The sequence below is a fragment of the Lissotriton vulgaris genome, chromosome 10 (assembly GCF_964263255.1).
Source record: "Lissotriton vulgaris chromosome 10, aLisVul1.2, whole genome shotgun sequence".
Classification (NCBI taxonomy): domain Eukaryota; kingdom Metazoa; phylum Chordata; class Amphibia; order Caudata; family Salamandridae; genus Lissotriton; species Lissotriton vulgaris.
Window position 1 is genome coordinate 603,015,822 of NC_141698.1, and position 25,349 is coordinate 603,041,170.

Sequence of the window (25,349 nt, forward strand, 5' to 3'; positions counted from 1 at the left end):
GACCTTTTGTCTTTCTGCGCCCAGGTCGTTCAAGTCCAGCAGCAGCCTCACCTGCAAAAGACATTTTACCATTCTAACTGCCTTACAGAAATGTGGTGTATTGATATTCATCGTGCATTGATTATTTATTTATTTATTTAGCGATTTGTAAAGCGCCTGGTGACCCGAAGGCATCCCCGCGCTAATGATACATGTGCAAGCCAGAGGGGAAAGGGAATTCATTTGGGGAACAGTAAAGTTTTTAATTTCTTACGGAAGAGGAGGTGGCAGGGTTCCAGTCGCAAACAGCGGGGGAGTGAGTTCCATCCTGCAGAGGCTTTTATAGCGAACCGTCTGCCACCGGTTCGCGCCTTCCTGAATCTCGGAACGATGGCCAATCGTTCGTTGTCCGAGCGGAGGAGTCTAGGGGCCTTGTAAGGGGTGACCATGTCTCTCAGGATAGAGGGGCCAAGGCCATTGATGAGTTTGTGAGCAGTACACATCGCTTTGAAGTCTACCCTCTGACGCACTGGAAGCCAGTGTAGGGCCTTAAGAGCTGGTCTGGCCGAGGTTCTTGAAGGGAGGCCCATAAGGAGCCGGGCTGCTGCGTTCTGAGTTCGCTGGAGTTTGGCTAGGGTGGTTCAGGGGCTCCCAGGTAGACAGCGTTGCTATAGTCTAGCCGGGCAAGGATCAGACCCTGAATCAAGAGTTTCCTAGAGAGGGGCGGGAGTATTGGGAGGATTTTGCGGATGGAACGCATGAGTCCGAAGCAGGTGCCTGCTGTATTGGCTGCTTGCTTTGTTTCATGCTTTGTTTGATGTTTTGTTTTCTCTTACAAAACACAAAATAAAAATATTTAAAAATAACAAAAGGATGACCAAGTAAAAACATTTGTTAATTAACTTAACCTTGTTGTTATCATTGATAAAATGTCGAGCCATTTTGCACTATTTGTTCTGCATTTCATAATGAACGTTTTTGAAGTGTTTACTTGCACGCCCAGATTTTGCCTAAAAGTAGAAAAATTGGACACTACTCTTTGTAACCAGAGTTGAGTATGTGACATTAAAACAGCATCATCTGCATACTGTAAGGCTGGAATTGGACGCTTATCAATGTATGGCAAATCCCGACACTGGCTAGCTAAAACTTGACCAAGGCCGTTAATATACAAAGTAAAAAAAAGAAGGGGGCCAGAACGCATCCTTGTCTTACCCCTTTCCTTATAGGAAACTTAAGAGTACACTCTCCCATATTTCCATAACGGACCCTGGCATGGGCATCTAGATATAGCTGCCTCATGAAATTAAGGAGTGGAATTTCCACACCCATTTCCTCTAAGAAACTCCAGAGTTTATCATATCTGACCCAGTCGAAAGTGGAACTAAGATCTAGGAAGGCCAAATATAGCTTCCTGTGCTTGGCTTGCATATAATTGCCCAGGATGATGTTTAAATTTAGTCCCTGTTTGATCGTACCTAAGCCCGTCGAAAGCCATATTCTAATTCAGTAATCATGCCAGTATCTTTAGCCCACATCTGTAATCTATTCAATAAAATACGACCAGCCACTTTAACAAAGGAGTCTAATATAGAAATTGGTCAGTAACATAAGATTGTTGCGGTCTCCCTTCTTAAAAATTGGGACCAGGATCGATTCTGACCAAGAAGGAATGAAAGGATTAGTTACTTACCTGTAATCCTAGTTCTCTTCCAGGGGTATCCTCATCAAAGTCATAAGCATTAGAATATTCCCGCCCATGCGCGGGACCCCGGAAACACTATATTAAATGTGCCCCACATATACATATATATATATATATATATATATATATATATATATATATATATCTATATCTATATATATATATATATATATATATATATATATATATATATATATATATATATATATATATATAAAACAAGCAATAGCAGCCAAATCACATTAGAGCTGATATATGCTGTGAAGAATTTCCACCATACATGTATAATAAGCATTAGAAACATGAGAAACAACACCAAAGATTGTTTAGAAATTGTTTTAATGCTCAGAAAGCAGTAGAAATTCTCATTACTCACTGGAAGCATAGGAAGCTCCCAGGCTGCATTGCAAACACACAGTCTAAAAAGACTGAAAAGCTAACCAGTAGCTGAATAGCAATAAACTGACACCGTGCCTTTAAGGCACTCATGACCCCCTGTATCCCATCATGCCCCAGGGGTGACAGTTAGGTCAGTTGTTCTTTTTGGAGACTGAAAACAAACCCAATAACAAATAGGTTAACAATATCTCCTTATTAAAGAGTATCCTTTGCCCGGGGAGGCGGGAGGGTTGCTTATGACTTTGATGAGGATACCCCTGGAAGAGAACTAGGATTACAGGTAAGTAACTAATCCTTCTCTTCCAGGGGATCCTCATCAATAGTCATAAGCATTAGAATAGAGTAGCGAGCCTCTCCTCATCCCTGCGGGCAAAGGAATGATAAGACAGTAATCTCATCAATAAGTCTGAGTAGACTATAGACTACCCAAACAGATTCCTCAAGGAGGCTTGCCCTACTTGAGTATCGGCCCTGGAATCAGATTCGAGGCAGTAATGCCTCATAAAGGTATGAACTGATTTCCTGGTTGCAGCCTTGCATATTTCCGACATTGGAATGTCATGCAAGAAAGCCACTGTAGCGGCCTTCCCTCTAGTGGAATGCGCTTTTGGAGACATCAACAAAGGTTTGCCTGCTAGTTGATAGGCCAACTTAATGCAAGAGACAATCCATCTGGAGATGGACCTCTTGGCCGCTGGAAAACCTGTTCTCATTGAGCCATAGTTCACAAACAGCTGGTCCGTTTTCCTAATCCCTTTAGTCTTTTCCAAATAAAACTTAAGCACTCTCTTAAGATCTAAGGAGTGAAGTGACCGCTCGGCTGGAGTCTTAGGATTTGGAAAAAAGGAAGGGAGGGAAATAGACTGATTTATATGAAAATCAGAAATGACCTTAGGCAAGAAAGATGGGTGAGCCCTTAGGACTACTCTGTTGTGGTGGAAAATAGTATAAGGTTCCTTCGCACAGAGCGCTTGAATCTCACTTACTCTGAGCGCAGAGGTAATCGCCACCAAAAAAGCTGCCTTCCAAGAGAGATGTTGTAAGGAAGCTTTGTGGATGGGCTCGAAAGGAGGTGACATTAACCTGGATAGAACCAGGTTTAATTCCGAAGGAGAAGGATTTCGCACAGGGGGATACACTTTCTTCAACCCCTGGAGGAAGTCCTTAACCACTGGAACCTGAAAGAAAGACATCTGATCAGGTGATTTTCGATGTGCTACAATAGCTGACAAATGCACTCTAATAGAAGTGTACTTTAAACCAGCAGTTGCGAGGGAAAGGAGGTATGGTAAGATGACGTCCTCCTGTCCCTTAGTCGGATCCAAGTGATGATCTCTACACCACAAGTAAAATCTTTTCCACTTGAATGCATAGGACGCTCTAGTGGAAGGTCTCTTAGCCTCCTTTAAAATGCTCATGCATTCGGGAGGCAAGTTCAAATGTCCATATTGCAGGACCTCAGGAGCCATGCTGTTAGGTTCAATGATGGGAGGTTGGGATGCATTATCCTCCCGTTCATCTTGCTCAACAGGTCCGGCCTGCAAGGGAGCCGTTTGTGTGGACACACAGACAGATGTAGAAGGTCCGGATACCACCACTGCCGAGGCCAATCCGGAGCAATCAGGATCATTTCCATGTTCGATCTGAGGAGCTTGGACACTACTCTCGGGATCAGCGCTAAGGGAGGAAACGCGTATGCGAACATCCCTGCCCAATCCAACAGTAGAGCGTTCCCCTGCGTTCCTGGCCGGTGGAACCTGGACGCGAAGGCGTGGCATTTGGTGTTTTCGTCGTCTGCAAACAAGTCTATGGATGGACGACCCCAGCAACGAAAAAGCTCCTCTACTACTTCGTCGTTTAGCACCCAGTCTGGATGATCTTCGAAGTGCCTGCTGAGTGCATCTGCTTTGATGTTTAACTCGCCTGGAAGGTGCACTGCCACTACTGCGAGACCTCGAGAGAGAAGCCAATGCCAGATTGCCTGAGCCTCTTGAGATAGTGGCCGAGATCTTGTGCCTCCTTGTTTGTTCAGATAGAACATGGTGGTCGTATTGTCCGTCTGAACGAGGACTGAGTTGGATTTGATCGCTGGTAGGAAAGCTTTGAGAGCCAGGAATATGGAAGGTGCACTGCCACTACTGCGAGACCTCGAGAGAGAAGCCAATGCCAGATTGCCTGAGCCTCTTGAGATAGTGGGCGAGATCTTGTGCCTCCTTGTTTGTTCAGATAGAACATGGTGGTCGTATTGTCCGTCTGAACGAGGACTGAGTTGGATTTGATCGTTGGTAGGAAAGCTTTGAGAGCCAGGAATACCGCTCTGAGTTCCTGCATGTTGATGTGGTATGTCTGCTCCTGCGCAGACCACTGGCCTTGAATCTGAAGCGGACCCATGTGTGCTCCCCAGCCTTGCAGGGAGGCATCCGTCACTATAGACTGGGAAGGAACGGGTTGGTGAAACGGCACCCCCACCATCACATTCTTTCTCCGAGTCCACCATCTGATGGCCTCTTTCGTCGCCTGGGAAAGAGTGATTCGATCTTCCCAGCGTCCTGTCGCTTGGTCCCACTGATACTCCAGAGTCTGTTGTAGAGGACGCATTCTCAGCCTGGCGTTTGGGATGAGAAAAATGCAGGACGCCATGGACCCCAGTAGAGATGCTACTTGTCGGGCTGTTGGAAGCCGAGACTCAAGCAGAATCCCACATTTCTGACTCATGGAAAAAAGTCTCTCCTCCGAAGGAAACGCTTTTCCCAATCTTGTGTCCAGAACGGAGCCTAGGTAGTGGATGGACTGCGTAGGCCGCTGGACTGACTTCTCCAGGTTCACATGGAGGCAGAGTCTGTGTAGCTGGTGTAGGCACAATTGCAGATCGTGCGTTACTTGTACCGGAGATGGACCTTTTAGGAGCCAGTTGTCCAGGTATGGGTAAATGAAGAGACCATTCTTGTGAAGAAAAGCCGCCACCACTGCCATGCATTTGTGAAGACTCGTGGTGCGGACTTGAGACCGAAGGGTAACACGTTGTACTGGTAGTGTTTGTTTCCTACAACAAACCTTAGGTACTTGCGATGTTGTTGCGCAATATGGATGTGAAAGTACGCATCTTGCAGATCCACCGAACACATCCAATCTCCGGCTTGAAGGTGTGGACATATTTGGTGAAGCGCTAACATGCGGAACTTTTCTTTGACGATGACTTTGTTTAATAGTCGTAGGTCGAGTATTGGTCTGAACTTGTCCTCCTGATCTTTTTTGGGGACAAGGAAATATCTGGAGTAAACTCCTTTTCCTCTTAGAGCGGGAGGAACCTCTTCTATCGCTCTTTTTTGCAGCAGGATTTTCACCTCTCGTCGGAGCAAGCTTAGCTGGTGATGGCAAGAGCTCTTTGGAGGGATGCCCTTTGGAAGAGCACGGAAACGTATCCTGTATCCATTGCGCAGTATATTCAGCACCCACTGATCTTTTGTGATGCTGACCCACTCTGCCAGGTGTTGTGAAGCACTTCCTCCCACTGGAGTGGGAACGGCGCCAGAGGAAGCCTCTGTTCAGGCCTTTCCTCCTCTTGTGGTGTTGGAGGACTGTTGGTGACCTCCTCTACCTCTGCTGGGCTTGCCTCGAAACTGGGGTTTCCCTTGAGTTTTGTTTTGGGACCACTGAGGGGTTTGAACCCTCTGTTGAGCCCCTCTCCCCCTGTTGGTCTTGAAGCGGCGCTTGAATTCTTTTTTCTTCTCCAAGCCCACCGCCTTCACCGTATCCAGCTCAGTCTTCATTCGGGTCATCTCTTCGTCCGCATGTTCTCCGAAGAGAGCGGAACCCGAAAAGGGAAGATTTAGAATCCGATGCTGAGCATCGGGCTTCAGACCTGTAAGGCGCAACCAGGCCGATCTTCTGGCACAAACTCCATGGGAATAGGAATGAGCCGAAAGCACCGCCCCATCCACAGCCGTGCTTATCTGATTCGCCACCAGACACCCCTCTGTAACAGTTTCTTCAAAGTCCTGCTGGTCCTCTTTTGGCAGCTTGGCTTTGAATCTTTCCATCGAGTCCCATAAGGCTCTGTCATATCGACCCAGAAGCGCAGCTGCACTAGCGACCTTAAGAGTGGAAGCAGCTGAGTTGCAAACCTTTCGACCCCAGGAGTCTTGTGTTTTGCTGTCCTTATCTGGAGGGACTGAAGAGGAACCAGCAACCGCATGTGTCTTCCTCGCTGCTGCCACAATCACAGAGTCTGCTGGAGGGTCAGATTTTACAAACACCAGGTCAGAAGCCGCCGGTTTGTATTTCTTCTCAATGCGGGCTGGTACCGCTCTGATTGCTGCTGGGGTTAGGAAAACCTCCTTGACAGGATCCATAATCCCCGGAACTAAAGGCAGCAGAGGTCTGGAGATGGCCTTCTTGTGTAAAGTTTCAAAAATGACTGTCGTTACTTGAGGGACAGACATCTCGATGTTCAGTTTAAGCGATCCTCTTTGTAGCACATCCAGATACGTGCCAATGTCATCCACTGGGGAGGACCTGGACGCAGGACTGTCCGTCAGTGTCGGGGAGTAGTCCCTCTTGGACGATCTGGTAGAAGAGGTAGAAGAAGTAGATGGAGTACGTCGACGTCTACGGTGAGCACTGAGTCTCCGCTCCCGTGACCTTCTTGAACGCTCCTCCCGTCTAGGGGAGCGAGATCTGATCCGATCTTCTGTCTTTCTAGGAGATCGGATCTTCTGGGAGATCTGGCTGGTGATCTCACGGGCGATCTGCCCCTAGGAGAGCGAGACCTTATCCGACCTTCCATTCGAGATTCCCTTCTAGGAGATCGGGATCTTCTGGGCGATTTGGTGGGTGGTCTCACAGGGGATTTGCGCTTGGGAGGGCTACGCCTGTCCATCTCCTCCACCAGATCCTGAAGCGGAGACCTGTGGTGTGGGCTGGCATATTCCTGCATACGGTTGGTAGCCCCAGCATCTCGCCAATGGTCCAAAGATTTGTACCATCTAGGTGACAGCCTGATTCGCTCGTCCGACGGATCTGGTCGACGCTCAGGAGATCTGTGTACAGGGCTTCTGGACCTCGAAGGTTCAGTTGAGGAGCCAGAGGACCGATAAGATGAATGATGAGAAGCAGATTCCGTCACCATGATTGCATTTGAATGCCTCGACGTCGAGCGTTCTTTTCTCGCCGTCGAACCCTTCGAGGATCTCGACCTCGAATGTCCATGAGAGGATCTGTAGTCTCTCGACGTCGAGAGGCGATGACCGCCCGTCGACGGAGCTCTCTGCCTCGACGTCGAACGACGATGTCCTGTCGTCGACGGAAGGTTCTCTCTCGACGTCGAACGACGATGTCCAGTCGTCGACGGAGCTCTCTGCCTCGACGTCGAACGGCGATGGTCGGCCGTCGACGGAGATCTCCGTCTCGACGTCGAGTGCCTGTGCGACGACGGCGGAGGGGTATTGGGCACCCTCGATGCCGACGCTGCACTGACGGAGACTGCGTCCTCGACGCCGATCGACGAGCCACTGTCGACGGCGGAGGGGTCTTGGTCCTCGACGCCGAGCGCCGCTTCTTGGACGACGGCAGAGGGGTCACACTTCGACGCCGGTCGTCGCCTGGTTGACGACGGCGAAGTGACCTCCCTCGACGCCGGTCGTACCCTGGTTGACGACGGCGGAAGGGTAATGGATCTCGACGCCGACCGTCACCCGGTTGACGGCGGCGGAGTAGCCTTCCTCGACGCCGATCGTCACCCGGTTGACGTCGGCGGAGGGGATTTCGACGACGGAGCTGGATCTTTTGACGTCGTCGACGTACCTGGTCTTCTCCTCAACGGCGAGCCCGCCGTCGACGGTAGTTTTGAAGAGGAAAACTCCAACTGTGGTTCTTCTCTCAGCGCCGAGCCCGACGCTGAAGTTGAAGGGTATGAAGACTTCTTTCTTGAAGATGTATGAGCCTTCTTGGAGTCCTTCTTCACTGGTAATCTTCCTCTTGAAGCCCTGTGAGCCAGGCCATAAATTCGAATCCTCTCCCTGTCTTTGAGAGTTCTTCCCGACAGGTGCTCACAATGTGGACAGGTGCCTGGATCATGATCTTCAGGCAGACATAGGATACAGACGTTGTGGTTGTCTGATTTTGCCTTCTTGTTGCCACAAGAAGGACATTTATCAAAGAGTGAAGGCATTCTCAGAAGAAAATGTTCACTAAACTGACTGAAACAAGCAGTATCTTACTTGACTAGATGTTAAATGTCGAAGTAAGAGTAAAAGTTGTCAAAAATGAAGTATTTTTCTGTCAAAAACCAGAAAAATAGTGGAGCTGTGTAACCAGGGTCCTTCTCTGAAGGAGCCGGAAAGAACAACTGACCTAACTGTCACCCCTGGCGCATGATGGGATACAGGGGGTCATGAGTGCCTTAAAAGGCACGGTGTCAGTATATTGCTATTCAGCTACAGGTTAGCTTTTCAGTCTTTTTAGACTGTTTGCAATGCAGCCTGGGAGCTTCCTATGCTTCCAGTGAGTTATGAGAATTTCTACTGCTTTCTGAGCATTAAAACAATTTCTAAACAATCTTTGGTGTTGTTTCTCATGTTTATTATACATGTATGGTGGAAATTCTTCACAGCATATTTCAGCTCTAATGTGATTTGGCTGCTATTATATATATATATATATATATATATATATATATATATATATATATATATATATGTGGGGCACATATAATATAGTGTTTCCGGGGTCCCGCGCATGGGCGGGAATATTCTAATGCTTATGACTATTGATGAGGATCCCCTGGAAGAGAACCATGATTACAACATGCTGTCAATACTAGGGTTAGTAGTGGGCCCCAAGGGGTACATTTGACTTGTATAGGTCCACAGGGACTCCGTTCGGACCTGGAGCTTTACCACCCGCACTCGCATTTATAGCACAGATAACTTCGTCCAATGTACAGTGGACATCTATTGGGTAGAGACTGGATAATTCGAACACCAGGGGTTTTCTGGACACAGCCGGTGATACCACCTAGTCTTTATCATAATACATAGATGAAAAATGGAACACAAATTGGTCCTCGCCAATAGTTAGCTCTATTGATGGTAAATCTCTAGGGTCTAAAAAAGGTGCATAAACTGCCTTCCAGAAGCATGTATTGTCTCGAAGTATGGACGCTTTTTTGGGTCATCAAGTGGACTTTGTTCAGACCCGTGTTGTTAAAGCAAAAGTAACTTGAAGCATATTGCTTTGAAACTTCCCTTTCTAAAACCAATGTGTTATTACCCGGGACATACTATACGTACTCACTGTCAGAAGCATAGTCAAACCCAAATCAGCATTAATGCTTTCCCGTACACAACTTACCCCCACTTTTCTTAGAAGGTCTCCAACAATATTCAGCGCAGATATTCGTCCAGCTGGTGTGAGAGGTGTGCCCGAAAAGCTGTCTTCAAAACCTAAATTAAAAGGATAAAAGAACAAATTAAAAGTCACAAAGACATTAGGTTCCACAATTTTCCCATCTATTGTTTAAAGAAACTAATAATCACAGAAATGTTTAAAGTGAATGCTTGGGTCAGCCTAAAGCTTAGATATAGGAGGAAACAGCACTTTGCAAACCCTTCTAAGCCACAGCTTTACTTACTTCTTTTACAAGAGAGTGGGGTGCCCAAAGTAGCACCATATCCCCTATGCATCAAAGGTGTTGAAGGCACAGACACACTTGCTTGAATTGCTGTGTCCGTTTTTTCCACCTCTGATGGGACCCCAACGCATGTCTTTGGTTTCTCCTGTTTGTGCTGCACAGCAAGCTCTTGTTTCAAATCTAAAACAGAGAGAGAGGGGTCAGTAAGCTATTGTTCAGCCAAATTCGGATAAAACATTCAAAGTAACATTAAAACTAAGAAATGTAAAACCGAGGTTTATATAAAACTTAAGCTATCAGACTATCCACATGCTGTAGTAAAGCACATCCCTTATAAAACTAAAACATACACAATGTATTGAGATAGGAAGGATGAAACAAATGACCTACAGCTTCTACACAGAGCTATGCAGTCTTTGAGGGTAACCACCTGTATGCTAGACCACCTCTGACGTATAGCGACTCCGACCAACCTAATTTAGCATCTGAAGCTATGCCACTAACCTCACTTCCTGAATCTGGCAGTAAGCCTGAATTCAACATATCCCCACCATTGATGCTGTGCCAAGCTCTCACCTACCCTCTCTACATTCTTCTTTAATCCCCACTACAAACCCACCATTGCGTTAATCGCTCTGTTTTTCTGTGAGTAGGTTTGAAGTGAATGAAACATGAACAAGCATCGGAATTGTCATCGATGTTTGTACTGAAACGGATATAAAACCGTTTCTCAATTTAAAATATGCATTGTATTTCCTCACCCCTGGCTTCATCTTTCAGGCGTTGCACAGACTCCAGGAGGTTTTCCTTCTCGTCCAACTCACTCTCCAGGAAGGCATTCCTTTCTATTGCTTGGTTTAAGCGCTGCTCAAAATCTTCCAACGACATTATTGTTGCTCTGCATAAAGAAATGCACCATAAATTAATTTTGCTACCTTCAAGATGCTGCAATCATTCTTACGAAAATGAAATTTCAGTATTTACACATGAAAAATATCTGGCCATAGGTACTACCAATGTAAACACGCCACTGCAAAATAATCAGTTTACACTGCTCTCGAGAGACAGCCTACAGACTATGATTATCTTATTCAGTCATGGTATTTAACTCCGCATTCGGATACTTGAGTTTGGTTATTCTAATTGGGAATGTGGTATGAAAAACATCAAAACACAAAGTGAAAACAAGCACAGGATGAGCTACTCATGCTCAACAATGGCCAACTTGAAAACTCCTCACTTAATACAGTGGCGCAAAAACATTTATGCATATCAATATTCAAATATATCCATTGTAGTGTGTTTGTGCTTACACACATTCATAGTGAAGCGTATGTAAGGGGGACGAGCAGGTTAATGTACGAGTTACTTACCTTCGGTAACTATGTATCTGGTATGGACGATTCTAGCCGCAGATTCCTTAACGTAGAATTATCCCCAGGCGTGAGACTGGATCTGGAAAAAATGTCTTTGACACAGCATCTCTGCGCGCCGGAGGCGGTACCACGGGACTCCGCCCTGACGCCATCCGCGGGCATGACGTCAGCAAGGTCACAGAAGCCCCACCCGGGCGTGCGAGCCATCACTACAAAACTGTGAGAAGTTAGGAACAGTGTGCGAAAAAAATCAGAAATGAAAAAGCACATAGTAAGGAACAGCACCAATCAGAAGAGTGCCAGGCACCGTGGCCCAAAAGCAATAGAAGGGAAGAGCAGAGCACAGCTATTGCTAAGCAACCCTGCAAAAAATTACGACAGCCCACCTGTGGCATAAAGCATGTGAAAAGTGTCACTGCAGACGAAGAGGCCTGCAAGCAAAGACCAGAAACAGTGAAGGACAACAAGGACAGAACAAAAGATTAACAACAAAGTACCCCAAGACAGCACCAACAAGGAGAGGGCAACACCTGTAGGAAGCTAAGGGCCGAGGTACAGCCAAGAGACCCCAACTCCGAGGACTGCAGAGGAGTCAGAAAGTTCAAGCAATGAAAACCAAGAAGAGCACGAACAGGCCCCATACTAGAAGACCAGGGTGCAGGGACACCAAAGGGCCCAGGACATCATCAAGCAAGCAGTGAATCAACAAACAAAACGAAACATCCCACTAAGAAGGAAGTGAGAGAGAGAGAGAGAGAGAGAGAGAGAGAGAGAGAGAGAGAGAGGCACTCATGGAAGACAAACCCACCTGGAGGCAGGGGAGTGCAAAACACCAAGATGGAGGTCCTCTCAGAACGGGGAGGAAGGGCTGGTCTGAAGGAATCTGCGGCTAGAATCGTCTCTACCAGATACATTGTTACCGAAGGTAAGTAACTCGTATATCTGATCGAGACTACTAGCCGCAGATTCCTTAACATAGAATGGATACCCTAGCCCAGGGCCAGCAAGAAAACCTCCCAGCAGGAAGCAACACAGGCCCCAGCAGGGGACAGGTAAAGGGGACAAGAAAGGCGCTCAGCCCCCCCCACCAAACAGAAGGAAGCAAGGTCGAGGGGAGGCCAGGACAACTCCACGCCCAGCCAAGTTACCAAGAACATCCACCAGAGAGCCCCAGAGGGACGAACAATGGCAGATAAGTACAGAGGAAGAAAAGAATCACCCCAAACTCCAAGAAGAAGAGGTAGAAGTGGAAGTAAGCCCATCACAGGAAAACACCTACACACAGTGAAAGGGAGAGCAGAACCGGCCATAGCCCTATGGCAGCAGACAAGGCAAGAATGGCCCCACTGATGAGAAAGGCAGGGGTGAGAAGACAGACGTAGCCTTGCAAGGTTCCAGCAGACCAAGAGGCAGAAGCACAAGGGCCCACCCCAAGGCCCTCGGACGCAGACCAGAAGAGAAGGCATCCTCAGCCGTCAAGTACGAAGAAGCTGAGCACTCAGACCAAGCCGAGCGCAAGACGAAGGCAAAGGCCATGGAAATCCAGAAGAACCCCAAAAGGGAGATCGTTCCGGACCTAAACCTGACCCACGAAAGAAGTGGAACCAGTCAGAAGAGAAGGAGAAATACGTAGGATGGACCAAAACCCTCCACCAGAACCTAGGAAAATACTAGGAAATCCTATCTCCCCCTGGAACACCAGACAAAGTACTTTGGTGAATCTATAACGGAGTAAGCTGTACGTCCGGTTGGAGTGGAATGTTGCTCCAGTTTTCTTCATGTGCACCAGAGGACCAGGTCCAAACACCGGACAAAAAGGGGTGTACCCCACCCCAACGCCACAAACGGCGTGCCAAAGCTGGTCCAGCGATGCAGCAGATACTAAAAGAAAGACCCCTTGGCAGTGCAAGACACACCTAGACAAGAACAAGAACCGTGTCAGCGGTATAAAACGATGCCACGAAAGGGGCGGAGCCCACAAGGGAAGTCCACAAACCCCCTCTCCCACCCCCACCCAGCAGAGGAGAGAGCTATACAATAGCTACAAGTACCCCACTTAGGGTAGGACACGTCACAAAGAAAACATGGGAACCACTCTTAGGGAAAAAAATCCCGCATCAGAGGTCAAGAACATAAGACCTGCGGTAGGAACCACAGACGGCTTAGCAATCAGCCAAAGAGTACATTTCCCAAAAATGGCTGAACCAACAGCAGAGAGGGTCCAACCAAGGGACCCCGAAGGCACATCAAACCACACAAGCATTGAAATGGGTCACTCAAAACACCAGAACCCAGGAGCAGGTGGTTTAACACCTCCTATCAATCAAGCCACGGAGGATCAACAAGACAGGTTACAGAGGGGGAGGAGGACAGAGCCCCGCAAGGAGGCGCTGAATGGTGGAGTCTGCATGAGAGTTAAACAAAAGGACCCCATCAAAGGGCAAGTCAACCAGACGCTAGCTAATGTTCTCAGGAAAAACCGCATACCGCAGCCAAACATGGCGACGGAGAGCTACAGAACTGGCCATGGCACGGCCGAGAGCATTGGCAACATCCAAGGCCTCACGGAGAATAAACACGGCCAACTCCCTAACATTCAACACATGATGCCTCAGATCAGCACGGGCACCCTTATGGGAGACATGAGAAAGAAGGGACTCCACAGAGTCCCACAGGCTGGAAGTAGCCCTAGCCAACACACACAGTGTTGAGCGCCCGCAAGGCAGCAATGGAAGAAGCTTAAGACGTTACGCCCCTATGAATCCAACCACCAGGCCTCCGGAGACTGACGAAACACCACCACAGGCAAATAGGGAAAGGCAGTCCGCAGCAGAGAGCCTGGAGTAGAAGGGTGGAAGGAAGGGCAAACTGGGTCGTGCCGAGCAGGACGGTGGCGATGCAGGAGCGGTTGAGGCACCGGATCACCGTGGAAGGACGCCCCCAAGCACCCAGAAGAGAGTTGTGGAGCGACGCTTCAAAAGGAAGGAACAGCTCTCGTCCACAGGAGCACTGGTGGAGAACTTCCAAGAGGTTGTCAGTAGGAACAGGGTGACCGGTTCACCCATCCGCAAAATGCCAGCGGCCGTGGAAATAGCCCGGACGAAGGCAACACTAGCCTTCGTAGGGCGTTGCAGGGGAGAAAGCAATTCCTCCTTGGGCGACGGCTGCAAACTGAGCCGCCCATCCCCAAGTCCAGCTACAGGGGAAAGCGGCCAGCCCCAGAATGGTGGGAGATCCACGGAGGAGTGGGGAACCCGAGGGGCCCCGGGGAGGGTGGAGAAGCCGGTGGAGGATCCAACCACCGACTACGGAAAGGAGGGCCCGAGGGCTTAGGCCGCGGGGACGGCGAGGAGCCCTCCCTGGAAGATGCCGGTGAAAAGGCAACAATGCGGCGCCCTGTCACCGGAGAGGAAGAATCCAGCAGATGACAAACCTCCGGAGAAGAGGAAACCTCCTCAGAAGACTAATCACGGACCCAGCGCCGTGGAATCTGCCACAGGCACCGGCTCAACGCCAACCGGCGCAGAGTAAACCTCCTCCACCACGTGCTCCCTAGGGCTAAGGAACAGCGCTGAAAAGGCGCCGGCTAGACCTCACTCAGGGCAGCCGCCCACGGAGAGGACCGAGAGGGACTCAGGAAAAAACCCCATCTCAGGAGGTGGACGAGGGGCCAAAGAAGCCTGCAACGCAGGCTGTCATTTGGGCCCTAGTTGCCTCGATGCCGGGAAAAGGTGGGTAGGGTGGCGACTGGCAGGGGTACACGTCCCGAGGGGAGCCATCGCCCTCTGCCGAACGAGGACAAGACCTCGGAGACAAAGGACCTACCAACTGGTGAGCAAAGCCCTTGGGGCCATGGCCTGGGGCGATGCCGCAGACGGAATCGGCGGTTCCTGGCCTCCAAGGTAGGGGACGGACGCTGGGATGACATAGACCAGGACAAGCGGGCCAAAAGCAATTTTATCTGGTGCTCCCGCCGGGACTTCGGTTTAAGGTGCTGACAAGCTTCGCATTCCGTAGAGTCACGTTGCTCGCCCAGACACCACGTACATATTGGGTGAGGATCCGTCGCCGACATCTGGCGTACACGACTTGAAGCCCGAAGGCATTTGCACACTGTTCCACTAATCAAAACGTGAAAAAGAGGCCAGAAAACAGGTCAAGAACCGATCCGGATCCGCGTTGCATGCGGAAAAGAGAAAAAACTGACATTGGCGCGCCGGGGTGAGGCTTATGTTACCTTGCTGGCGTCACGCCCGCGGACGCCAGGGCAGTGTCACGTGGTATCGCACCCGGGCGAGCAGAGATGCTGTGGTAAAGAAAATGTTTTACGGATCCAGTCTCACGCCTGGGGATAATTCTACGTTAAGGAATCTGCAGCTAGTAGTCTATCAGAAATAGTTTTATTTATTTTCATGTATGATTATTCAGGCATATTATATTGCTCCGACAATATACTTTATCTGTACACGAGAGGTAAACATCTCCATGGATACGTAGAGTAAGCGAGGCCCAGCGTGTGAAAGCTTTCAGATAATGCCGCAGCACATCTATTTTCAAAGAAGACCATCCAAAGGTACAGTTTATTGTGCCAGTTAGATACCGAACACAATATAATTATTGCACTGCTGGTTTTTAAGTGAAATGAATATTTCACAAAATTAATTTTCAGTTAAATGTACTATATAATAACATTGAAGTTGTTGGCTAGCTAATTTCTATAGGAAGCTGGGTTTCTGTAGCAGTACCCCCCCCCCTCTTGCCTGACTACTGATGCTCTTTGGCAGGGACCCAGGGCACATCCAGTTCCCAGGGCCTGTGTTGTTTCCTAAAACTGTACCTTGTACCCCAAATTGGCACCTCTCTGGCCATATGTCAGACTCTTGTAAAAGGTACAAAGGGCACGGGGGCCAGTGAATGCCTTTGAAAAGAGTTGCCTGTTGAAGAAGGGCCCAACAGCATGTAAGTAATAGTTAGAACAACTTTATTGGAGATTGTCGTGACAGAATATCAAAGTGCTGCCTTGCATGCAAATAACCAGCCCGACGCGTTTAGTGCGTGAGCACTTCATCATGGGCTTCTGGTTTACTCAAGTGAAAGGCAACAGTAGTTTTCCAAACACCACATTTAAGTTTTCAGTCACCGCCCTTGTGGGCATAGCTCCTCTCAGATCATTGTGGTCTTCGTGGTTAAAGAGTATTACCCAAGTGGGTCGCCCTGCCGTCTCACAGTAGATTAACGTCCAATTAATACCAAGTGGTTCGCGCTGCAACACTAAGCCTTCACACAGCACCTTTTCACCTCCAATATTAGCTCCTGCTCCCTGAGCGGCCTCGTAGTTTGACGCTGCCGCAGGACTGGAAACTGGATGTTCTAGCTATTATTTACCTGCTGTTGGGCCCTTCTTCAACAGGCAACTCTTTGTTTTGGAGATATATATAAAAAAAAAAAATATATATATATATATATATATATATATATATATATATATATATATTGTCATTTTACAGCTCGGCAAGGTCAGCACTGTGCTAGTCCTATGCTTAAAGATTTTGCTGTAGAAATGGCAAAAGACTGTCATTTTCTATCTCGGTGTGTGCTAATCCTACGCTTAAAGACTGATAGAAAAACAGACATTTGAGGTGAGCAGATCAAGAGTGTCGCTGGTTTTGAGAGTGCTCTAAGAGGAGCTGCTTTCCACCTAAACTTGAAAACTACCCAGAGTTCTCTCCTTTTTTGCGTCACTCTATGCCTGAAAGGGTGGTGGTCGCCAGTAGGTAGTTCTAGATAGGACCTATTTTCCATAGGAAATCCGCAACATTCTATTTTGAATAGCTTTGGCGCCGGTTGACGAATCTCCACAATATTTTCATAACTGGTGGGGCGCTACGGTCCGCTCCTATCCTGAAAGTCTCTGGGTGACTCGGCAAGCGGGGGCAGAGAAAAAAGGGGGTCCCAAAATGTGTTTTCCCAATGTAATTTTCCATAGGGACTTTTAATCACAGCTACAGGCCGAACTGCTGAACGGAATTGCACCAAATTTGGCAGAAAGGTAGACCTTGTTTCAGAGTCGTGCCTTTTGGTTAAATGTAGCAAGTCCGTTCAGTAGTTCCCGAGAAAATTGAAATTGAAATCACATATATATCTATGGCCACAGTGTATCCGCGCATCCTGCGCGCACCCTTACGATCCCGAGCTGCATGCTAATTGGCTGTGAACTGTCTGTAAACAATCTAAACCAGGAATTGTTGGCAGCCATTTTGTGCCTCGGTAGAAGTGAGGCTGAAGAAATCAGTGGAATAAGTGTGGAAAACGTATAAAGGGGGCAGGGTAGAAATACCCTGACCCTCTAGACCTGCTTAGGGGGGCAAAATAGCAGGGTGCGTGGATCCTGCCATAAAAAAAGAAATAAAATGAAGCGTGAGCAAAAATATTATGTTTTATGGGGGGCCAAAAGGGGCCCCCACCCCCGGAGCTAGAAAATAAATAGTTGGTGGGGACTCAATCGCCACCCCCCAGCAAAATACGTAGGTGGGGGGCTCAAAGTCCGCCCCAGCCCCAGGGACCGCTACACCCCTGGGGCTTTGTAAAAAATTGTTGGGGGGGGGGGCTCAAACAACCCCCCATGCCCCAGGGACCATCACCCCCCCAGGATTTTGTATGTTGTGTGAGGGGGCCCCCCACCTGGATAAGTCGAGGGCCCTGGAGACCGCCACTTCTCAGGGCCGGCTCCTGCAGTGTCCCGGGTGCCCACCCCAGGGACACTGCTGTTTGCTAAGGCATAGCAAACTTGGTTTGGATTTTGAAAGAGAGAGCAGGGAAACCTGCTCTTTCAAAATGCAAACCATATTGCTTTTCCACATGTTAGCAGCTCCCCGTGTGGAAAAAGCAATGCCGGCTCCCGAAGGAGCCGGCTGGGACCGTGGGGTCACTGGGGCTCCCCCCCACAATCCCCAACGTTGGATATAGGCCCAGGGGGATGGGGTCCCCAGGGAGAATAGAAAATAGTGATAGATGCTATTTTTTTTTTTACGAAAAAATTAGGAGTCGCGCACCCAGCGTGGCGCTCATCGTGGCCCCCTGATGTGCACGCATTGGGTGACCGACTCCTAACGTGTAGGGTGCGCGACTCCAGGGTGTTGGGTGAATGATTCCTTTCGCGTTGGGTGCACGACTCCAAGCAAAAAAAAAAAAAAAGTAATACTTTTCAGATACACATCAAGCTTATGTGTTTAGATCTTGGGTGGCTCTAAAAAGAGCTGTTGTGTTTATTGAGAGGTTTTAGTACCTATAAGTAAGTACCTATGCAGAGTCTAAAGTTGATGAGGAAGACTCTGTAACCCTCATCTGTAAAATGTACACCATCTCTCCTATAGATGCCATCCATATTGAAACGCAGATTGTTGTGGTAAATATACCCCATCCTATAATCTCGGAGAAAAGCAGAAACAGCTTTATTGACATGTTTCCTAGCTTCCTCAATCTGTGGACAAAATTGATTGGACCAGTTTCACTTCTGCCTGTGGCATATTTTTAGAATAGACAAAGGCAGTTTGGGGGAAAAGTGCCATCAATTCTCCAAAGGTGTCCTTCATAAGCATTTCCAGTCAAGGTGCCTAGGTCATTGCCACCACAGTGCACAATTATGAGGTCAAGGTGTTGGAGATGCAAAAAGGATTTAACCAATGGTATTAATTGGTGCCACTTTAATCCTCTCTGTCCAATCAATGTAATGCCTACATTTGGCAAAGCTAGGTCTTTGTCAATGCCTCTGTTTTCTGTATACATTTGGCTCCAGAAAATATAGCTGTGTCCCACAATCCACAATCTAAGCATCTTGAAAGGAGGTCTGGATGCACTCATATGGTCTCTGTAAAGGAAATGGCAGTTTGAAAACTAAGATTTTTCTAAAAGGGTGGATAAAATGCAGTTTAGGAAAAGAAATGATTCGCTGTTTGAGAACATTCTAGACTGAAAAGTAGGGTGTATTTTGCTGTTTTTTAAAAGCATGTTTCTTATTGGTTAACAAAAACTGTTTGAAATTAACCTTACATAGGATATGGTGATATTTTGAAAAGTCCATCACACTTGCTGTTTGGATTAGCAACATTGTGTGCTGAACTTGTGACCTGTGACCTCAGTTGAGTGTTCCATGAACTGTTACTATGGTAAAAGGCAGTAAGCAGATTGGGGGTAGAGTTCAAACTTATGTCAATTGGAAAAGGTTGAAACGTGTAACCAATAGAATGTGTGTTAGCTTTTGGATTAATGTGGGAAGCAATGTGTTTTGATATTTACACGTATATGTGTGCAGAATGAGAGGGAAACTTTGCATTTTTTGGTTTTGATAAGAGCAGTGCAGTACAGAGATTCTGAATAAGAAAATCTGGTGTGTGACTGACATACTTCTTAATCTACAAATCAATTTGAAAGAAGAGTTATTAATTTGTGAGGGGTTGTATGTGGTGTCTTTGTTTATAATAAGATTAATGTGTTTTTCCTGGTAAAGTCTAGGGAGTAATCTTGCTTGTCTATAATCACACTGAGTGTGTGCATTTGGGAACTATTGTGACAGAAGCATTTGGATATTTCATGTTTTTGAAGACATATACCTGCTTAAAAACCTATGCTGTTCTCAAATTTGGGTAGAATTAGAAACCAGTCATTGCTTATGTGTTTGCAAAATGAGTCAGGCTTGCACACTAAAGTGCAGTTTTAAAATATATGGAATGTGTGAAGTCATCTTACCTCTTTCAGATTAGTAAATGTTTTTTGGTAAAGTGCAAGGGATACTGTTGATTGTCTAAAATCACACAGAGTCTGTGTGCATCTGGGAAATTTTGTGACAGAAGCATTTTGGTACTACATGTTTTTGAAGACATATAACTGCTTATAAACCTATCCTGTTCTCAACTTTTAGTAGAATTAGAAACCAGTCATTGCTTAGGTATTTGCAAAATGAGTCAGGCTTCCACACTAAAGTGCAGTAGTAAAATATGTGGAATGTGTGCAGTAAACTTACCTCTTCAGGACTAGTGAATAGTGTTGATTGTCTAGAATCACACCGTGAGTCTGTGTGCATTGGGAAACCATTGAGAGAGAGAAGCCTTTGGTAACTTCATGTGTCTTTGTATTACTCTAATCATTCAGTCAGTATTCAAGTACTCATGCAGCAATTCAGGGCCTTAGCACATGGACTCTTTCAAACTCTTATGCACTACTCATGTAGTCTTCTAACCACCTACACACTTGTGTTTCAGGCCTACAATTCCCCAGTCAAAATCCATACAATGCAGCAAACATCCTGTCACAGCTCTTGCAGTTCTATAGAGGAACTTTTCAGCTCTATGTACTAATGTATTCACTGAAGTAAAACTCAAACATTTATGAATTCATCCAGTGTCTCTCCTCATAGTACTGTAATCATCCAGTCAGTATCCATGTACTCATGCAGTGAACCAGGCTTTAAGGCATGAAGTGCTTCAAACTCCTATGCACTATGCCTGTAGTGCTCTAACCACCTTTACACTTGTGTTTCAGGCCTACAATTCCCCAGTCAGTATCCATACGCTGCTGCAAAACCCTCTCACTGCTGTTGCAATCCTATAGTGCCCCTCAAGCACCATGTACTAATCCATTCACTGAAGTAAAACTCAACGAATAATACATTCACCAAGTGTCTCTCCTTATACTACTCTAATCTTTCAGTCAGTATTCATGTACTCATGCAGCAAACCAGGCCTAAGGATATGGACTGCTTCAAACTCCTATGCACTATGCATGTAGTTATCTAACCACCTACACACTTGTGTTTCAGGCCTATAATTCCTAAAGTCAGTATCCATACACTACTGCAAACACCCGGTTACTCCACTTGCATTCCTATATAGTTATGTATACACCTTGAATTACAATTTCAATTAGTGATCAGAAAATAAAGTGATTAAATGATTTTTATGTAGAATGTGTTTGTATAGTAATAGAAAAGTATACTTTATACATTTATTAAAATACATTTATTTATGTTTATTTTTTACGGATATTGTTCATCATCATTAACCCCTTAAGTGCTGCCTCGGTGCGTTGGCCGACGGCAGCACTACCTCCCCAGTGCTGCGCACGACCATTGGACGTCCATTCAGCACTAGTTCCAATGGACAGCGCAGCACTGGGGAGGGATGTTTACTAGCAGCTATGAGGTTAAAATAAAGTTATCATGCCTGAAAAAATCAAAAAAGAGAAAAAGACGGCTAAAGGACAATTATTTGAAAAAAACACAAGTATTGGATGACCAACATCATGTGGGTAAAAAGAAAAAATCTTCCGGTAAGACAACTAAGGAATTCATTAAAAAAACTTTCAAAGCCTAGAAAAAGTGTGCAGAGTGTGCAAACTACGGAGTAGAATTCAACCAGAAAAAATAAAATGAGTAACAGGAAAGGAAAAAAAAAGTAAATTTACAGTCAAAAGATTTGATGTATGGTAAAAGAAGGCAAAATCAGTATAAAGAAATCTGTAAAAAAATCTTTATAATAGAGCACTATTTTATAAAAAGAAGCATATTGAATCCATTGTTCAAAAGGCTTTTGAAGTAAAAAGAAAAGTATTCATTTTAGTTTTAAACAGAATTGGATCACTAGATAAACCAATCCTTTTAATGAAGGCTAAAAGTAAGTGGAAAAGAGTAATTAACAGAACACATTTTTGAATTTTTTTTTGGGGTGAATGGAAACACAGTTCGAGTTCAGAGCCTTTCTTTAATGAAGAGAGATTTTTCAGACCAATGATTTATTGGTAAAGTCCAGGCAGTACTCTTGCTTGTCTGGAATCACACTGAGTCTGTGTACATTTGGGAACTATTGTGACAGAAGCATTTGGATACTTCATGTTTTTGAAGACATATAACTGCTTAAAAACCTATGCTGTTCTCAAGTTTTGGTAGAATTAGAAACCAGTCATTGATTATGTGTTTGCAAAATGAGTCAGGCTTGCACACTAAAGTGGAGTTCTAAATTTTATGGAATGTGTGCAGTCATCTTACCTCTTTCAGATTAGTAAATGTTTTTGGTAAAGTCCAAAGGATACTGTTGCTTGTCTAGAATCACACTGTGAGTCTGTGTTTATTTGAGAACCATTGTGAGAGAAGCATTTGGGTACTTCATGTTTTTGAAGACATAACTGCTTAAAAACCTATCCTCTTCTCAAGTTGATAGAATTAGAAACCACTCATTGCTTGTGTATTTGCAAAATGAGCTAGGCTTCCACACTAAAATGCAGTTCTAAAATATGTGGAATGTGTGCAGTCATCTCACCTCTTCCAGACTAGAAAATATTTGCGGGTAAAGTGCAAGGGATGTTGATTCTCAAAAATCACACTGAGTCTGTGTGCATTTGGGAACCATTGTGACAGAAGCATTTGGGTACTTCATGTTTTTGAAGACATAACTGCTTAAAAACCTATCCTCTTCTCAAGTTGATAGAACTAGAAACCACTCATTGCTTGTGTATATGCAAAATGAGCTAGGCTTCCACACTAAAATGCAATTCTAAAATATGTGGAATGTGTGCAGTCATCTCACCTCTTCCAGACTAGAAAATATTTGCGGGTAAAGTGCAAGGGATGTTGATTCTCTAAAATCACACTGAGTCTGTGTGCATTTGGGAACCATTGTGACAGAAGCATTTGGGTACTTCAAGTTTCTGAAGACATAACTGCTTAAAAAGCTATCCTGTTCTCAGGTTTTGGTAGAATTAGAAACCACTCATTGCTTATGTGTTAGCAAAATGAGTCAGGCTTGCACACTAAAGTGCAGTTCTAAAATATATGGAATGTGTGTAGTCTTCTTACCTCTGTCAGATTAGCAAATGTTTCTTGATGGGGGGCGGAGCTAGCTAGCTAGCTCGCGACCATGATGGCCGCTTGAGCCTGGAGCTCCCCGATCTCGCTGCACAATTCGGACATTATCCTGCTTGAAGCGCCTATATTTACATCCCTGGCATGGTGGGATGCCTAACGGAATCGTAGTGGAACCCATTGACCCGAATTTCCGGTGAATAAGGGGCCTACCTGAGGCTGGCGGCGAGTACTGGGCGGGGGCACAGGAGCTGCGGAGGCCGCGGTGATTCCCTCTGAGGGGAGAGAGACACGCAACGGAGCCGCGGGTCCCGACTGCGGACCGAGACCTGGTGCGGAGGAGATCGCCTCCTAGGCTGAGGTCAGTGGGTGAGCCACTGCGTGGCCTGGCTTCTGCGGGGACATTGTGAGGCCGATTCCTGGCTGGTAATCGCTGGGCCTGCGAAGGGTGTGGAGGCACGGGTCCGTCCGCGGCTCACCGGGATAGTGAGACCCGGCCTGCGGGGAGGAGAGATTAGTGGTCTGCTGAAGACGGGAGCGGCGATTAATTGATTGATTGATTCAGCGATTCGCCTCGGCAGGGGGGTTCCCAGGCCCTCGCCGTCATCTATAAGTGGAGTCCGAAGCGGAAGCCCTGCAGTGGAGAGCTCTGAGGAGGGGCCTGTGGGCTTGGAGGTGGTGCAGCCGGAAGACGACAGGCCCGGGAGCGCGCCTGGCAAGGAAGGCCTGAGGTGAGGACTCTGCTCCCGAGGCCTGCATATTGTCTGGAGGTGCGGCTGTCTCTCCCCCCGCACGCGCTGCGGGGTGAGCCATTGCCCGGAGCAGTTTATATGCGGAACAGCACTTCTTGTGGAGCGCAGGGGAAAGTGCGCCTAGGACTACACTGAGCCTCTTTGGAGAGACCTTGAGGATACTGGTGCTGGGGTGCGGACTGTGGTGGAACTGCATTTTGGAATACCGTATTTGTGAGTTGGCTACTCCCGGCTAGTACTGGCAGCTCTGATTTTGGTATCTCTTGCGGAACTGTGGTAAACACCCTTTTGGATCACAGCGGGGTCTGCGCTGTTCTGGGATCACTGGGTTGATCGTGGTGCACTGAGACCGTTGCTCCTCTTTCCGGTTACCCCGCAGTGAGGTCTGGCTTTGCGGGGTGCCCATCCGGAGGAGGCGACTGGGTGGCGCTGATATCACCAGCCCGGGGAGGGCTTCTTTGTGCGACCTTCCTTCTGCTGCCTAGCCCTGAGGTCACTCTGAGCTGCTGCTATGGGGCGAGCTGACAGAAACCAGTCCAAACTCTTTTGGCCCGACCTGGTCCAAAAGTACAGACACTCCCGTTGAGGACGGAGCCTGCAGTCAGGTACAGACGAAGGAGACTACGCAACACGATATCCGCGGCCTCCTGGTGGCAATGGAGAAGAGCCTGAAAGGGGGCATCACTTCCTTGGGGACTAAGATAGACGCACTTACATACCAGATGGACCGCATGGCTGAGCGGCTGGACAAACAGGCGGAACGCATTGATATGTCCGAGAGGAAGCTGACGGAGGTAGAGGAAGCCCATGTTACCCTAGACACTGAACACAAGCAACTGGGAAAGGTCCTTCAGATTATTGGCTTGGTAGTTTGGTCTGCCCTGTTCCCATGATGCACTGGGGCGGGGACAGACTAATTTGCATGTAGCCAGGTTCTGAGCTGGGATGGTGCAGTGAGCTAAAAAACGGTGATGGATCAATCCCTGATCTTTGGACTGGGTAGGAGTGGTCTGCTTAATTCAGACACTCTGTCCATCACCACCCCCTTTTTTGAATCTTATTACATCAAGACTTGACTACGGCAACATTCTTTATCTTGGGTCAAATAAAGCTGTGGCACGTAGATTACAGCTAATCCAGAACTCTGCTGCCAGGCTGCTTTGTAGGATCCCAACGACCTCCAACATTTCTGGTTACCTACGTGACCTACATTGGCTCAGGGTGGAGAATCGCATTAAATTCAAAGCCCTGAGCTATATGTTTAGGATAAAAGCTGGTACTGCTCCCAAATATCTTCAAGTACTTGTGCGCCCTTATGTACTTGCTCGTCATTTACGATCTCAAACCTCGGCAAACTTCTGTGTGCCCAGGTTTAAACTCTCAAGAATGGGTGGGAGGTCGTTCTATCTAGGCCCCTCCATTTGGAATACTCTTCCTACCTCCATCCGTAAAGAAGCTAACTATACGCGTTTCCGAAAAAAACTCAAAACCTAGTTGTTTGATCAGTAACATCTACGGAAGTTCCTGCTCCACTGAATGCCCCATCTTGGCGCCGGGAAACCCTTCTTGGGTAGCTGTGCGCCCTATGAGCTTAACAAATAAATAAATATGAGGTTAGAACTGGTTGTCCAATTGATAAAGAGAAAATGGTTCCCAG

General features: G+C 47.0%; 1 protein-coding gene across 1 annotated transcript in view; it reads right to left on the minus strand.

The window, feature by feature from the left end:
* NDE1 (nudE neurodevelopment protein 1) overlaps nt 1–25,349 on the minus strand; it is a 189,754-nt gene that overhangs the window by 77,252 nt on the left and 87,153 nt on the right. The window contains exons 5-7 of the mRNA XM_086941441.1: nt 10,475–10,611; nt 9,714–9,893; nt 9,434–9,525 (exon numbers count right to left, since the gene is read on the minus strand). Of these exons, the coding sequence (XP_086797567.1) occupies nt 9,434–9,525; nt 9,714–9,893; nt 10,475–10,611 (409 nt within the window). The remainder of the gene's footprint in view (nt 1–9,433; nt 9,526–9,713; nt 9,894–10,474; nt 10,612–25,349) is intronic.